The sequence below is a fragment of the Carassius gibelio genome, chromosome A8, assembly GCF_023724105.1.
Source record: "Carassius gibelio isolate Cgi1373 ecotype wild population from Czech Republic chromosome A8, carGib1.2-hapl.c, whole genome shotgun sequence".
In the NCBI taxonomy this organism is placed as follows: Eukaryota; Metazoa; Chordata; class Actinopteri; order Cypriniformes; family Cyprinidae; genus Carassius; species Carassius gibelio.
In genome coordinates this window covers 13,466,453-13,479,666 of record NC_068378.1, presented here as the reverse complement: position 1 = coordinate 13,479,666, position 13,214 = coordinate 13,466,453, and the positions used below count along the sequence as shown (strand labels likewise).

The 13,214-nt window shown below is 36.5% G+C and overlaps 1 protein-coding gene across 1 annotated transcript in view; it reads right to left on the bottom strand.

Annotated features, from left to right (window-relative positions):
- The window catches only part of LOC128018500 (importin-11), a 130,950-nt gene that overhangs the window by 74,009 nt on the left and 43,727 nt on the right, over window positions 1-13,214 (bottom strand). The window contains exons 14-16 of the mRNA XM_052604051.1: window positions 12,826-12,873; window positions 12,445-12,550; window positions 3,999-4,125 (exon numbers count right to left, since the gene is read on the bottom strand). Of these exons, the coding sequence (XP_052460011.1) occupies window positions 3,999-4,125; window positions 12,445-12,550; window positions 12,826-12,873 (281 nt within the window). The remainder of the gene's footprint in view (window positions 1-3,998; window positions 4,126-12,444; window positions 12,551-12,825; window positions 12,874-13,214) is intronic.

The window sequence follows — 13,214 nt, the reverse complement described above, 5'->3', positions numbered from 1 at the left end:
TTGATAAGTTAATAACAAAAACTTTATTTGGATTCCTTGTCAGACGTCCCTAGCAGCTGTACAGCTGAAGGACAGCTAATAGTGTTAGATGAGTCCATGGTTTGCCTCGTTCCAGTGGTCTCTTACTCCAATTTCCCTTGGCAAGCATGTAAATACATGCATAAATACCCAAGCAAGTGTGCTTGGCGGGAGCTCTCAGATGTTTGAAAAGCATGCTAATGTTCTGTCATCCCCACAACTTAAATATTTAAACTTTGTCTGCTGAGCCTGCAGGAGTGATATGACATGAGAGAGTGGGCTGCACATCTGCCTTGGTGCTTCGACTACCCTGGCTTCCTATAAATGCATTGAACAAATCAATTTATAAATAAGTACATGCTATGGTCGGGCAGTATGACGGCGTGAACAGTGTGATGCAAGAAATATCCACATGGATTATGACTGGGCAGGATCGTTACACTATTTACATGCTATTTGAGAGAGACAGGGAATATGAAAATATAAAGAGGAACATCCGACATAAGTTAAAGAAATATTATGAGTAACTCCACAATTCAAAACAGATTACAGAAAAGTTTGCTGTTATACACGTTATATAAATAAACATATTACTTAATATATGTTGGCATCTACACTATTTATAATTTAAAAAAAAATTATTTAAACCTGTAAATATTTTAAAATAACAGACACAAAAAAGAAGTGATATAAAATGACTAAGAAATATTTACATTTCTGCATTAGATCATGAATCAAATATGCTAATTTGTGACACAGATCAGCAGAATTAAAATTCAGTAGAATTCGGATTGGTCTCATTTTTTAAGTTTGTATAATTGGTTCTTCTACTGTTTAATACTGTGAAGCTGCTTTGAAACGATCTGTATTGCATTAGGCACTTTACAGATAAAGGTGACTTGAAATATATAATTAAAAATGCAAAATATATGCATTTAACTAGTCGTCTTGGACTTTTACACTTACATTTAATTTCCTGCAAAAATATGTTATTTATGCCATTACTATGATATAAAACTATTCATACAGCAATCTAAGATTTTTAATTTAACATAAGTTTAAGTTCAAGCACTAAAATAACTAACTGTATGTATTAGGCATTAGTCAATTTTACGTACATTGGGTACCACATTGACAATCTAGAATTTAACATTAAATTTAATAAATAAACCTATATTTAAAAAATGAAAAAGAAATGACATAAAATACTAAATATTTCAGATTCTGCATGTCGTGAATCAAATATTCAAAAAACACTGCTCAGATTAATTTCCTGTCATTAAAGAGGGATATTTCAAATAATTTTTGTGAAAAAATTGTATGTCATTACTATAATTTCTAACAATATAAAAATACATTTTAAATTGCAAAATTGAAACATTTTTGCAAGAAGTCTTAGATGCAAAAATAAATATATTGTGATTTATGCAGTTACCATGATATAAAACTATTTATACAGTGATATAAGGTTTTGATCATACTGCCCACCCCTGGTACATATTCACCTTCAGGCTAAGTGCGGCACAGCAATAACTTTCACCATCAGCACGATGACGACAGAGTGAATACCGTGCCATAATCAATGTCGTAAATGTAAATGTAATCAAGCCGGCAATGGACGACAGCTAGGAGTGAAACCTAGATAAAATGCTTGGATGATTTCATGCTGCTGTCCCCATTTGCAGCATTTCAGAGCCAGCGACAGCAATCAAATTTCCAATCAGGCTGATAGAAATGAAAATTATTTGTGGATCACCCTTCACCTAAATCCCAAAAACACATATGTGGTGTTTATTATTATTTCACCTAATAAACAAGTCCATCCCTCTGCAAGCTGATAAAGCCTTCGTTCCATTTTTTAAACTACGATAATACCAACAAGAAAGGATTCTTACAAACATCTGTCCACATGTGGTGAATTCCAACACCAACTGCTGACATCCTAGTGTCGTATCAATATATTTTTATCACATACTTTAAAATCTTAAATGGGGAAATTAAGGATGTGCAAAACTACATTATCAAGAGCCGCAAAAAACAAAAGATGGCTTTTTTGAGAACAAACACCAACAATTAAAAACACATTAAAGTGTTTTATGCAATAAAAGGTTATTGATATTTAGCCTGTCAAAGTCTCTACAAAAGAAAGACCTATGCATTATGGAAAATAATGTGGACACAGCTGGCTATTTGAGATCAGACAGTAACTCTCTTGAAATGTATTGTTGAAGGCAATGAATGTGTGATTAGTACAGAAGCTGTGCTGTAATGATGGGGAATTCAGAGAGCTCCCAGACAGGGTTTTACCATGCTGACAGTCTCTGTTAGTACACTATAGTACAGCATGCTAATGTCATCAGCCGGATACTGTAAGTTCCCTTGAGAAATGCATTCTCTAAATTAACTCCATTAAAGAGCCATATATTTTTTTTTAATCATCTGAATATACAATGAATAAAGAAAACTCTATTGAACAGCATATGAATGCAAAAAAGACTACAAGCTGGGTAAAGTGTTTGACAGCAATAGCCAAAACAACCCATACAAGGTTCTCACGGTGCACATGAAATTGATTTTGAACTAAACGTGGCTAACTGCAAGCTGGAGGTTGCCTTTGTTCACTGGCAGTCGTATTAGCGATTACCCACTGGTGCTCCTGATTAATGTTGCTGTTTATAAGTTGGCATCTAATGATGGCCTCTCATTAATAACCGAGACACAATGTGGCTAATCAGCATCCTCACACATTCCTAATTGGGGAAGACAATATTGATTTGAACCAATGGGCGATTTGTCAAGCCTTTCAATGCAAGGAAAGCATGTCAATAATTGGTAATGCACATTGGGAATTCATGAATGCTCTCCTGCATAACATCAGATTAGAGTTATTCACTTTACCTTAAACTAAATATATAAAACTTAGTCTACTTTTTTTTTTTTTTTACTAAATTAGAAAAAAACGAATAGAATGAGACTTGAAACATCACTTGTATACTGTTATTTTCTTGTTGGTCTGATTGCTTCTATTGTTCTCATTTACATGTCGCTTTGGATAAAACGGTCTGCTAAACACACACACACAAATATTATTTATTATACTATTATTTTTGATGCGATTAATCGAATAGCCCTAAAAATAAAATAAATATTAGAAAAAAACGTTGGCTACTAAATGAAATAAGTTTGGACTGAAATTACCAATTAGAAATATAAACACCAACAATTACACTAAATTTAGGATTTAAAATACATCTAAAGAGTAATATTTAAGAAAAAAAATGAACAAAAATCAAAAAAAAAAAAAATCTAAAATGGAAACTAAAATATGTATTATAATTTGTTAAAATACTGAAAAAAGATTTTTTATATATTTTTTAAACTATAATAGTATATAAAAATATTAAAATAACACAATTAAATTGACGTATGGTCGCGTGTAGTCATCAGCTTGATTGGGGATACTCATTTAACATTACTTAATCATGGTAATTATACAGAAAATAATAAAGTGTTTAATTCTTTTGAGGAAGACCAAAGTAGAAATTAAACTTAGCTTGACATTCTTTTTCATGCAATTACAATGGAAAAAAGCTTGAAAGCTTTGGAAAAAGTTTGCATAAGCTTAAGAGGATAACAAAAGTGGTCAGTGAATCATTCAGAGCAGTTTTTGTGAACTGGACAAACCGATTCTTTGGAAAGAATTCTTTCAGCATAACTCATGAACCAGACTCTGCTACCTCTCTCGTGAAAGAGACAAGAACATTTAGAGTAGATTTTCAGGAGTAATTTAAAATTTCATATTGTTTTATGTTACTTTTAATGGTGCGTGTGTGACCTTTTTGTAACTTGAAAGCTTAAGTCCACATTCATTGTAGTTGCATGGAAAAGAAAGACCAGCAGAGTTGATAACAGAGTACTAGTGATTTTAAAGGGCTGAACTATCCCTTTAAAATCATTTACATCCTTTAAGTTTCACTTACCACAAGGTCAGGGTCCTGCATGAGACTAAGGATGACCTCATAGAGCAGGGGTCGCAGTTCCGGCTTGAACTTCACTGAGATCCACTGTCCAATCAGCCAGATCACCCGCCTTCTGATCAACTTGTACCTAAAATATAAAATCAGCCAAATCAGCATTCCTGTGTGCTGTCCTGTTAATGGCTTAAAAACATTTAACATTCTTATTTTATCTGAGAAGGTAAGGCTTTGAACTGCAGGGGTAAGACAACAGAGAATGTCTGGAAACTTTTTTGTCTTATAATCTTCAAATCTTGTATTCAGCACACCTTAAACTCTACTCATTTGCATGAATACTGCACAATATAAAGGTTCATCATCATCAAATCATCTTACATCTAACAATTAAATGCACTCCATCTACAGAATGCCCACAGATAGCTATACTGTGAGATTAAACAATTAAACTGTGGAAATTTATTAAAAAAATACTAAGAATTTCTGGCTATTCTGCCCAGGTCTCTGTGTTCAATTCACTCTTTAATCAATTCATTTTAATTTGCCCTCAACAACAGGCGACAAAAGTTTGAAGGATGAACTGTAAAATGTAGGTTAATAACAAGTCCGTTGCATTCACCCATCTGTACGTTGATTTATGTTTGTCAATAATTCTCCCTCTCCTCCTCGCTCCTCAGTGCGTGCAAGACATCTTAAAGATGGCTATTAGCTTTCAGTTCTCAGAATAACTTTCTTATGGATCCCTGCAGATATATTTTATAAATATTAAGAATAATTATAGTGAATATACAAAAAGAAATAAATGAAAAATATCAGAAGCAGTGTCTTGGGCTATTTGCTTTTGTAAAAAACCTGCATTTCCCACCAAAAACCAGTCCCAACTTAGAACCGTTTTTGCAGGATCAGTTCTCCAAAGTAAAGCAGGCATGACTCTGAGCCCCGGGGATCTCTCAGGTCACTGGAGGAGACAATAAAAGAGAGACTGGGAGGGATCATTTCAAAGCTTTTTATTTTTGTATTTATTATTTTGAAGAAAATATCTCTGGAGAAACAGGCTGCTGCTGTGCCACTGGCGTTGATAAAAAGTAAGAGAGCATGCCAGGGGTTTAAGCCACTTTTGTCTGCTTGCCAGTGAGCGACAGAGTAATTATAGCCGATGGTGATAAAAACTTCAGTGTCGACCCAAAACCAGCACAACTAAAATAACCAGATCCTCATTACATTAACTATAAAGGACAATCCACAGAGAGAACAAACTTATTAGCCACGCTGCGAGCCATAATGAGTCCACTCTAAGGTAATGATGCATCAAAACATTGTGTTTGTTCTACAAGACATCTGTTCAATGACATATAGCCAATGATAACTCTCAGCGGAGCACAGTACAACATAGAAACATGCAAATAAAGGTAAACAGGCCTGCTGCAGAGGACACTTTACCTTCCTGTTCACTTATTAGTGTAAGGGGTCTCCAAAGAGATCTTGTTTTCCTATTAAATCATTTTAATTCAGTTTTAATAGGAATTTAATACGCAGTGTGGCAAGAAGGTTATTGAGCTAAACGGATACTGGAAAGGACAAGAGGGGTACAAACAAAAAGCCATAAACACAAATGTCCCTAAGATTATGACTTAAAAATATATATATAATAAAATACAATAAAAAAATTGAATTGCAATTTGACAGATTTTTATAAATATGTAAATAAATAAATAACGTAAAAATAAAAGTTAAACATTAGTACAAGACTTTTACACACATACATAAATACATGATGGATGGATGGTAGGGTCTAAGAGTTGTTAATGAATTGCGTCAGATTTATTCAACTTTTTATCAAAGTTCTGCTCAATCTTTCAAGAAATAAAAGGTCAGTCCTAAAAAAGGAAAGACTCTAGGGGTTTTCACTGTATGTTCCCTCAGGGCAATCTTTATATTATTACTGTGAATAACAGAGAGAGTTCCTGCCGTTGTACGACTGAATGAATCAGAATGCTATGACTGTCACAATGAAAATGTATTTTTGGGATTTAGTTATGACCTCCAGTTGCTGAAATTCAGATACAGTGAGTATAGAAAAGAATCACCTCTCTTTAAAATAATCACATTTTGTTGCTTTACTGCCTGAAATGAAGTAGGAAATATTTGTGTGTTATCCAGCTTTATTTTCTCAGTGTAACTTAACACTCAACATAACAAGACAAAAAAAAAAAGGAAAAAATAACAAAACTTTCAACCGTGATCAGCTGTGGTCACTTTCATTCGCTCAGCATGAAAAGAGCATTCTTGGAGCATTTCAGTCCTTGGTAGTGCAACTGAAGCAAACAATCAACTATGGGTGGCAAGGCACAGTCAAAAGATCTCTGGGATGAAGTTGTGGACAGGCACAAGTCAGGAAATTATTTAACAATGCCTAGGAGCACAGAGAAGTCTATTATTAAAAAGTGGAAGGTTTTGGTACAACACAGACCCTCCCTAGATCGGGACATCACTCCAGAGTCCAAACTCCAACAGTTCTTTCACCAGGATGAAAGAGCCAGGAGGAAACTGCTCAGAGAGGCTACCAAGAGGCCTACAGCAACTCAGAAGCAAGAGTGATCATTGTGTACATGTGACAACCATAACGCAAATTCTCCACAAATGGGAGTTTGAATGGGAGGGTTGCAAGAAAAAAAGCCACTCCTCATGAATTTTGGCCTCAAATTTAAACAAATTCAAACCCCATTGAAAATGTGACTTGACTTGAAGACCGCAGTCGAAAAACGATCACCATCAAATTGACCTGAACTTGAGCAGTTCTGCAAAGAAGAATGACAGACTGAAGGCTGTAATTAAAGAAAAAGGGGGTTAAAAAAGCACACACACAAGGGGGTGGATCCTTTTTCCAACTCAGTGATTCTGTTTTTCTTTTGGTATTATATCTTTCACTTATAAGTGGCACTGAGCAACTTATAAGTGAAAGATAGAATACCAAAAGTTGTGGCTGCTGTACCTTTAAAATCGACTGCACGGATCCAGTATGACACGCATCCGATTTCTTTCTCAGCTGTTTACATTCATTTAAAACATAATTGACTGTTTACAAGAATGATTGTCAAGATAGGTACTACTGACAATTCTATGTGTATGTGTCTGTTCAAAAAAAGATGATGAATCAGTATGTTTGTGCACTGTAAGAAACGCATCTGTGTGCAGCAGAACTGAAAAGACGCTGTGCGGGATGTGGTTTGTGCACACGCTTCAGATGCGAATCAGACAGCAAGACGAGATGGCAGTGTTGTTTTCTGCAACGTATTGCACTATATTCAACTCTTTTTAACATCAAGGAATTCTCTACTATATGCATTAAACTAAAACTTTGACATTTTGCAACATTTTGATTTAAGTAGCCTATTATTAAAATGACTCCGATATTGCACGCTGTTGCGATAGGCATATTGCAATTTCAATAATTTCGATATATAGTACAACCCTAACCTACTGTGTGGTTGCAAGGGAATTTAAATTCTGCAATTTAGTATTTGAATCTTAAAGAGGGGAAAATAATTATAATAATATTCTCACCATAATACTCTGCCTCTATTCACAGTGAATGATTGATTTTAAAGAGGGCTACTGTCAAGCGGCTGTAGCTCAGACTCATCAAAACAGACATTCACTCAAAGACTGCTGATAACCTCGGTCTTGTCCGTGTCAAAAAAAGGGTACGTAGCGGAAGTGAAGCTCTATAAAAGGAGACTGAATCTGTCTCTCTTAGGTTTGTCATGAACACAAGCACTGAAAGGCTGAAAGGCTGAAATTACCTGTATATGACAACTTACTGTTTAATGACAATTAGACTTCCAGCAGAGGGACTTGTAATGAAAACATTGCTTCCAGTACCCTCCATTTCCGTTTCCAAATAGCTGAGTCATAATAAGATCTCTGCCATGCAATGCTTCTTCAATTACACACCTCTAATGAGCATCAGACCATTATAATGAAGAAAGCATGATGAGAAGCAAAAGGTGCCCAATATTGTCACTCTTATCAGAATCGGCATGTACAAAAGTGACATGCAATTTCAGACGGAAAACAAAGAATTGTAATCAACAACAAATGGGGCCCTATCTTGCACCCAGCGCAATTGACTTTGTACACCGACGCATGTGTCATTCCTATTTTGCACCCGCGCAAAGCGCGCTTTTCCCTCCACAGAAGCACGTCGCTAAACTAGTGAATGAACTTGCGCTCCCTGGGCGGTTCAGCGCAAAAAAGGAGGCGTGTTCCGGCGCAAACAATCCCTGGTGCTATTTTACTGTTCCATTAAACAATTGTTGTTCATTATGCTATTTTAAGGGCGCAAGCTTGACCATAATGTATAGCGTGCACAACGCGCATACACTTTGCTCATGTAATCTACACAGATGCAACAGTTATTTTTGCAAATCATAAATTGTTACACTAAAAAAATATTAACACATGAGATGACGGAAATCATTGTGAAATCTTGCTTACAAATTATTCAGGCTAATTGTAGTAATTAAGGATCAGACCTGTTTGCCCGATAGTGGCAAGACATATATGTAAATAAGAACATCTGACAAATTTGTTTGTCCGTCAAGAACCAGGAAAAAAAAAAAAATCGATGAAACAATTGTGGCTATTTCCTCCCACGCCTGTTTAACCGACGCTATTTTGGGTGGGTTTCTCCCATCCCCATACAACACAACTTCTCTGTCTTTCACTGCTCTTACAAGAACATCAGTCTCCTCGGCTGTGAACCGCTCCTGGCGTGCGCCTGGTAAATACGCCATAATAATAGCAATCCATAATGGAACTTGCGCACCTGCTTTTAAAGGGAATGTTGGATGACGCTCCGATTGGTTTATTTCACGTTACGCCCAAACCACACCTATGAATAATGAAGCTACTTCAGACCAACCCACTTTAGATTTGCGCCGGGCGCAAGAGCCATTTATCCCGCCGGGAAAATAGCAACAGCGCCGAGACCCGCCCACAAAGTTACTTGCGCTTCGCGCTTTGACACTTGCGTTTCAGATCGTTAAAATAGGGCCCATCAAATTAATGATATATTTTAAATGTACACTCTAGAATGATACTATTAAAAATAATAATTCTCAAATAAATGAAAAAATAAATTAAAGGACAAAAATGGCACAACCACCCCCCCAAAAACTGAAATTTATTGGAAAAAACCTGTAGACTTGTAGAATTTTCTTTAAGACCAAGGAATAGGCAATGACAATTTCACACACACACACACACAGTGAAAAATTATTTTGTAAATAAAGTGTTTCTTCAAAAGTTCACGTTGCTGATATACCTCTCTAAACTTTGATTCTAAACTGACTTAGAAATTCCAGTGTCCATTTAAACGATATTAAACAGGCACGCCTTAGTGGCTAAGCAAATTAACCACACTGCGTAACAAACATAAGCAATGGGTCATATCACTTCCATTAGTGTGAGTTTGTTAACACTCGACACAGTTTGTCCCCCTTAAGCTGAACTGGCACCACAGCTGCCATGCTGAAGCTCTGAGCTGAAAGGTCATTTCACGCTGCTGTGAATCGCATGCTGACCATCACCTTCACACATGCTGCTGTTCTCCAAGCTTGCCTGCAGCGTGGCTGCTGAGCTGTACTTGAAACGCAACAGAGTATGGTGTGTGGCGAGGGTCTCATGGTCACTGAGCACTGGCCTGATTCTGGCCAAATATCTTTCTTTTTAGCTGTCCATAGGAGTTGCATGCAAAAACACACACACACACACACACACACACATATATTTACACATTTATATATAAAATATATATATATATATATATATATACACACACACACACACACACACACACACACACACACACACACACACACACACAGCATTACCAGTGCAGTCTGATTCACAAATTATTCTCACAGTATGATGTCCTAATGTCCTGGGCCATAATCTATCCATGGGAGGTACAGATTATTCTTGTTCCGCTAAAGTCCCAGGGCGGAGAAGAAACATGAGTGTTCCTGTAAATGTGGAAGACGGATGCAACAGGCTTCCCCAGCGTGCTGAACTGGTCCTTAACAACACCTTTTCAGCACAGCTGCCCCTTTTGACCTCAAAGGCACAAGATCAGCGATAAGATAATCTGCCTGCCAAGGTAAAGCACAAGAGTCTCGACCGAGTGACACAGTAGGTCAAACAAAGTGATGAATCAACGGGAGGGTCTGGAGGGCTGCCAGTAGGGAGAAATGACAGTGTACAAGGTCAAGGAATTTGCATCCGTTTCTCAAACAAGCAACGGGGACAAATTAAGAATGTATAATGCATATTGGTAACTTCCTGCTGAATATAAACTTGTCAAATCCCAAAGCCCATGTCATAGATGGCAGATGGCAGCATCAGGGTTACTCATGTCTCTCTGAAAATCCCTCGGAGCCTTTCTCAGGCATGCCGTCTCATCATGACAGTGACAAATGTGCCTGATTAAAGAGTGGCAGACGTACATTTGCTTGCTCTGTCAAGAGCGAGTGCCGAGATCGCCTCAATGCCCATGAGTGGTTGACTGATCCCCTCTGGAGCCACACAAAAGCCCACGACACATACACATACATCCTCTGCAATACAGGCACTCTTGAGCATGTTATGTGCTAGCCAAATGAAATGAGACAAGTGGACTGCTACACTCACATGTGGAACATTGAAATGCAAGACTTTTTCCTTTTCTTTCCTTAAAGAAACAGTTGACAAACATTACAATTTTCTGATAATATACTCACAACCTGTGGCCATCCAAAATGTTCCTTCAACTCAACTGATTTGGAGAAACTTTATTACACTCATTACATCCCTTGCTCACCAATGGATCCTCTGTAGTGAATGCGTGCCATCAGAATGACGATTTGAAGTCAAATGCATTAATAATGGATTCGTTTCTTACAAACACAAAGAACATTAATTGTTGGACTGCAGTCATGTGGATACTTTTGGACTTAAGTTTTTTTTTTTATCTGTTATTACCCTCATTCTGACGGCACCCATAGACTGCAGAGGATCCATTGGTGAGCAAGTGATATCATGCTAAAATTCTTCAAATCTGTTCCAATTTACTTTTCAGCTAACTTTTATCTTCGGATATTTCTTTAGTTTAGTTCCTTTATTCTTTTAATGAAATAAAATAATATTTTTATATAAATTATTAATATAAAATAATGTGTTTCTGTGGCTTAGTCGTAGAGCATTGCGTTAGCAGCACAAAAAGTTGTGGGCTCGATTCCCAGGGAACACATGTTACATGTTTGGATAAAAGCAACTACTAAATGCATACATTTATTTAAATAAATAAAAATATATATTGTGAGCAAACTTTTGAATGATACTAGAATATAGATGACCTCAAAACATGGACTAAAAGTCACAAAACTGTAATTTTTATTTCATGGAGTCTTTTAATGTAAACATTGATGTTACGAAATATGCAAATGAGGTTTAAATCCCTCTCTCATTGCTCAATAGAAGAAAGAGAAACAAACAGCAGTAAATGGAAGGAGGCACAGGCAGTCATGGTTGCAAATGCGATCATAATGAGATCTTCCACAACAGAGGTCTGTTTCTATTTTGTTATAGAACTGACGGAAGTCACTATATTAAGAGTAATTCTGTAATATCTTTTTAAGAGATAAATATTAATTTGACTGACAGCTCTATTTAAAAAAATAAAAATAAAAAAAAAAAAAGCATTGTAGCTGGCAACTTTTTATTACCATCTTGTAGCGTAGCTAAATACTTTGAATGGGTAGCTTGACTGTAGTTTAATTAGCTTGTCAAATCATCTACCCCAACACTTCTACACCTGCGTACACTCTGCTTTTAAATCCCTTTTCTTTCTTTTTTCAAATCCTAAGTTTCTTAACCTTCATGGCCTTCAATAAATATTTCAACACCTTTCTCTACAGGACGTTTATTTTACATATCTGATACCTGACATCTTCCCAAGTCTCACCCCCTCATCAAATGCACCGCTGGAGTCTCCCAGAAGAATGCTGTTTAACCAATCCGTCAACCATAGCTGATATAACACTGCATTGTAAGAAGGCAGTAAATGTCATTGAGGCTAAGTGTAAAGATTATCCAGGCTCCCATCTGAGAGGGTTATCTAAATCTCAATATCCTTGTGCTGTTCTTAAAAAGACTTGTGAAAAAGTGAAAGATATCAGCTCTTTCCAGGGGCCGTCCTTAATCAGCATTTGATGTCATCCTGCACAATTTCAAACTCCAGAGGCCAAACACCCAGTATAACTGTACTTATGTAACCAACATAGGTTTCCAGAAACAATCACAGCAAAACAGCAAGAAACATTGTTGATGTGAAACATCATACCGTGAATTTCTGACTTAATTCTCACTTTAAAATTGCTTTTAGAGGAGTTTAATGATGTTTATTAAATCCTACCTGTTATGGCTGATTTGCAGCTCCCCAAGGAGTTGGTTCTTGAACCACTGATCAAAGTCCACATTGTCAAACAATTCATAAGCAGCTAAACCCACGGCGTTGTAAACTGCAAAGAAACAAAATTACCCTTTAATTTTTGATTGAAAACTTGAATGTCAATATGGCATTATGTACAAAGGAAACAAATAATGCATGGAAATTGAATGCATTTAATTCACCATGCATAGAGTTTTAAACCATCTTAATTTTAAAAGAGTTTGTTTTTATTTATATTTTTACATCAGAACTGAGCTTGAGTTTAGTCTCGTTTGGACCCCACTGTATTACCGAAGAGAAAGGTGCTGGGTGTGTGTAAGTGTAACCAGTAATGTATGATGATACCTGCATCCTTCATGAGCATCTGCACTGGGTCCTCCACATTACTGGGGCCTGAGAAAGAGAAAGCAAGCACTATGATTTTTTTTTTTATAATTTTCCCTCACAATCTGCACACAAGGTGCTTTAGGGCTGTTGGGAACATCTTACACTTTCATGCATCTGTAATAACTGTCACTTAACCACTTTGCAAACCGTAGTAAAAGTGGCAGAGCGTGTAATAAAATAACATAAGCAACTAAAACTTTTGTCCCATTTCCCTTAGCCAATCAAAATTAGCATTCCCAAAGCGACAATGTGGGGGCGACGCTCCTTATTGACCATATATAATTAGAACACATGAAACGCTCAAGAGAAAAAGAGAATGACACTACTAGGAAATTAACTGAGAGGTC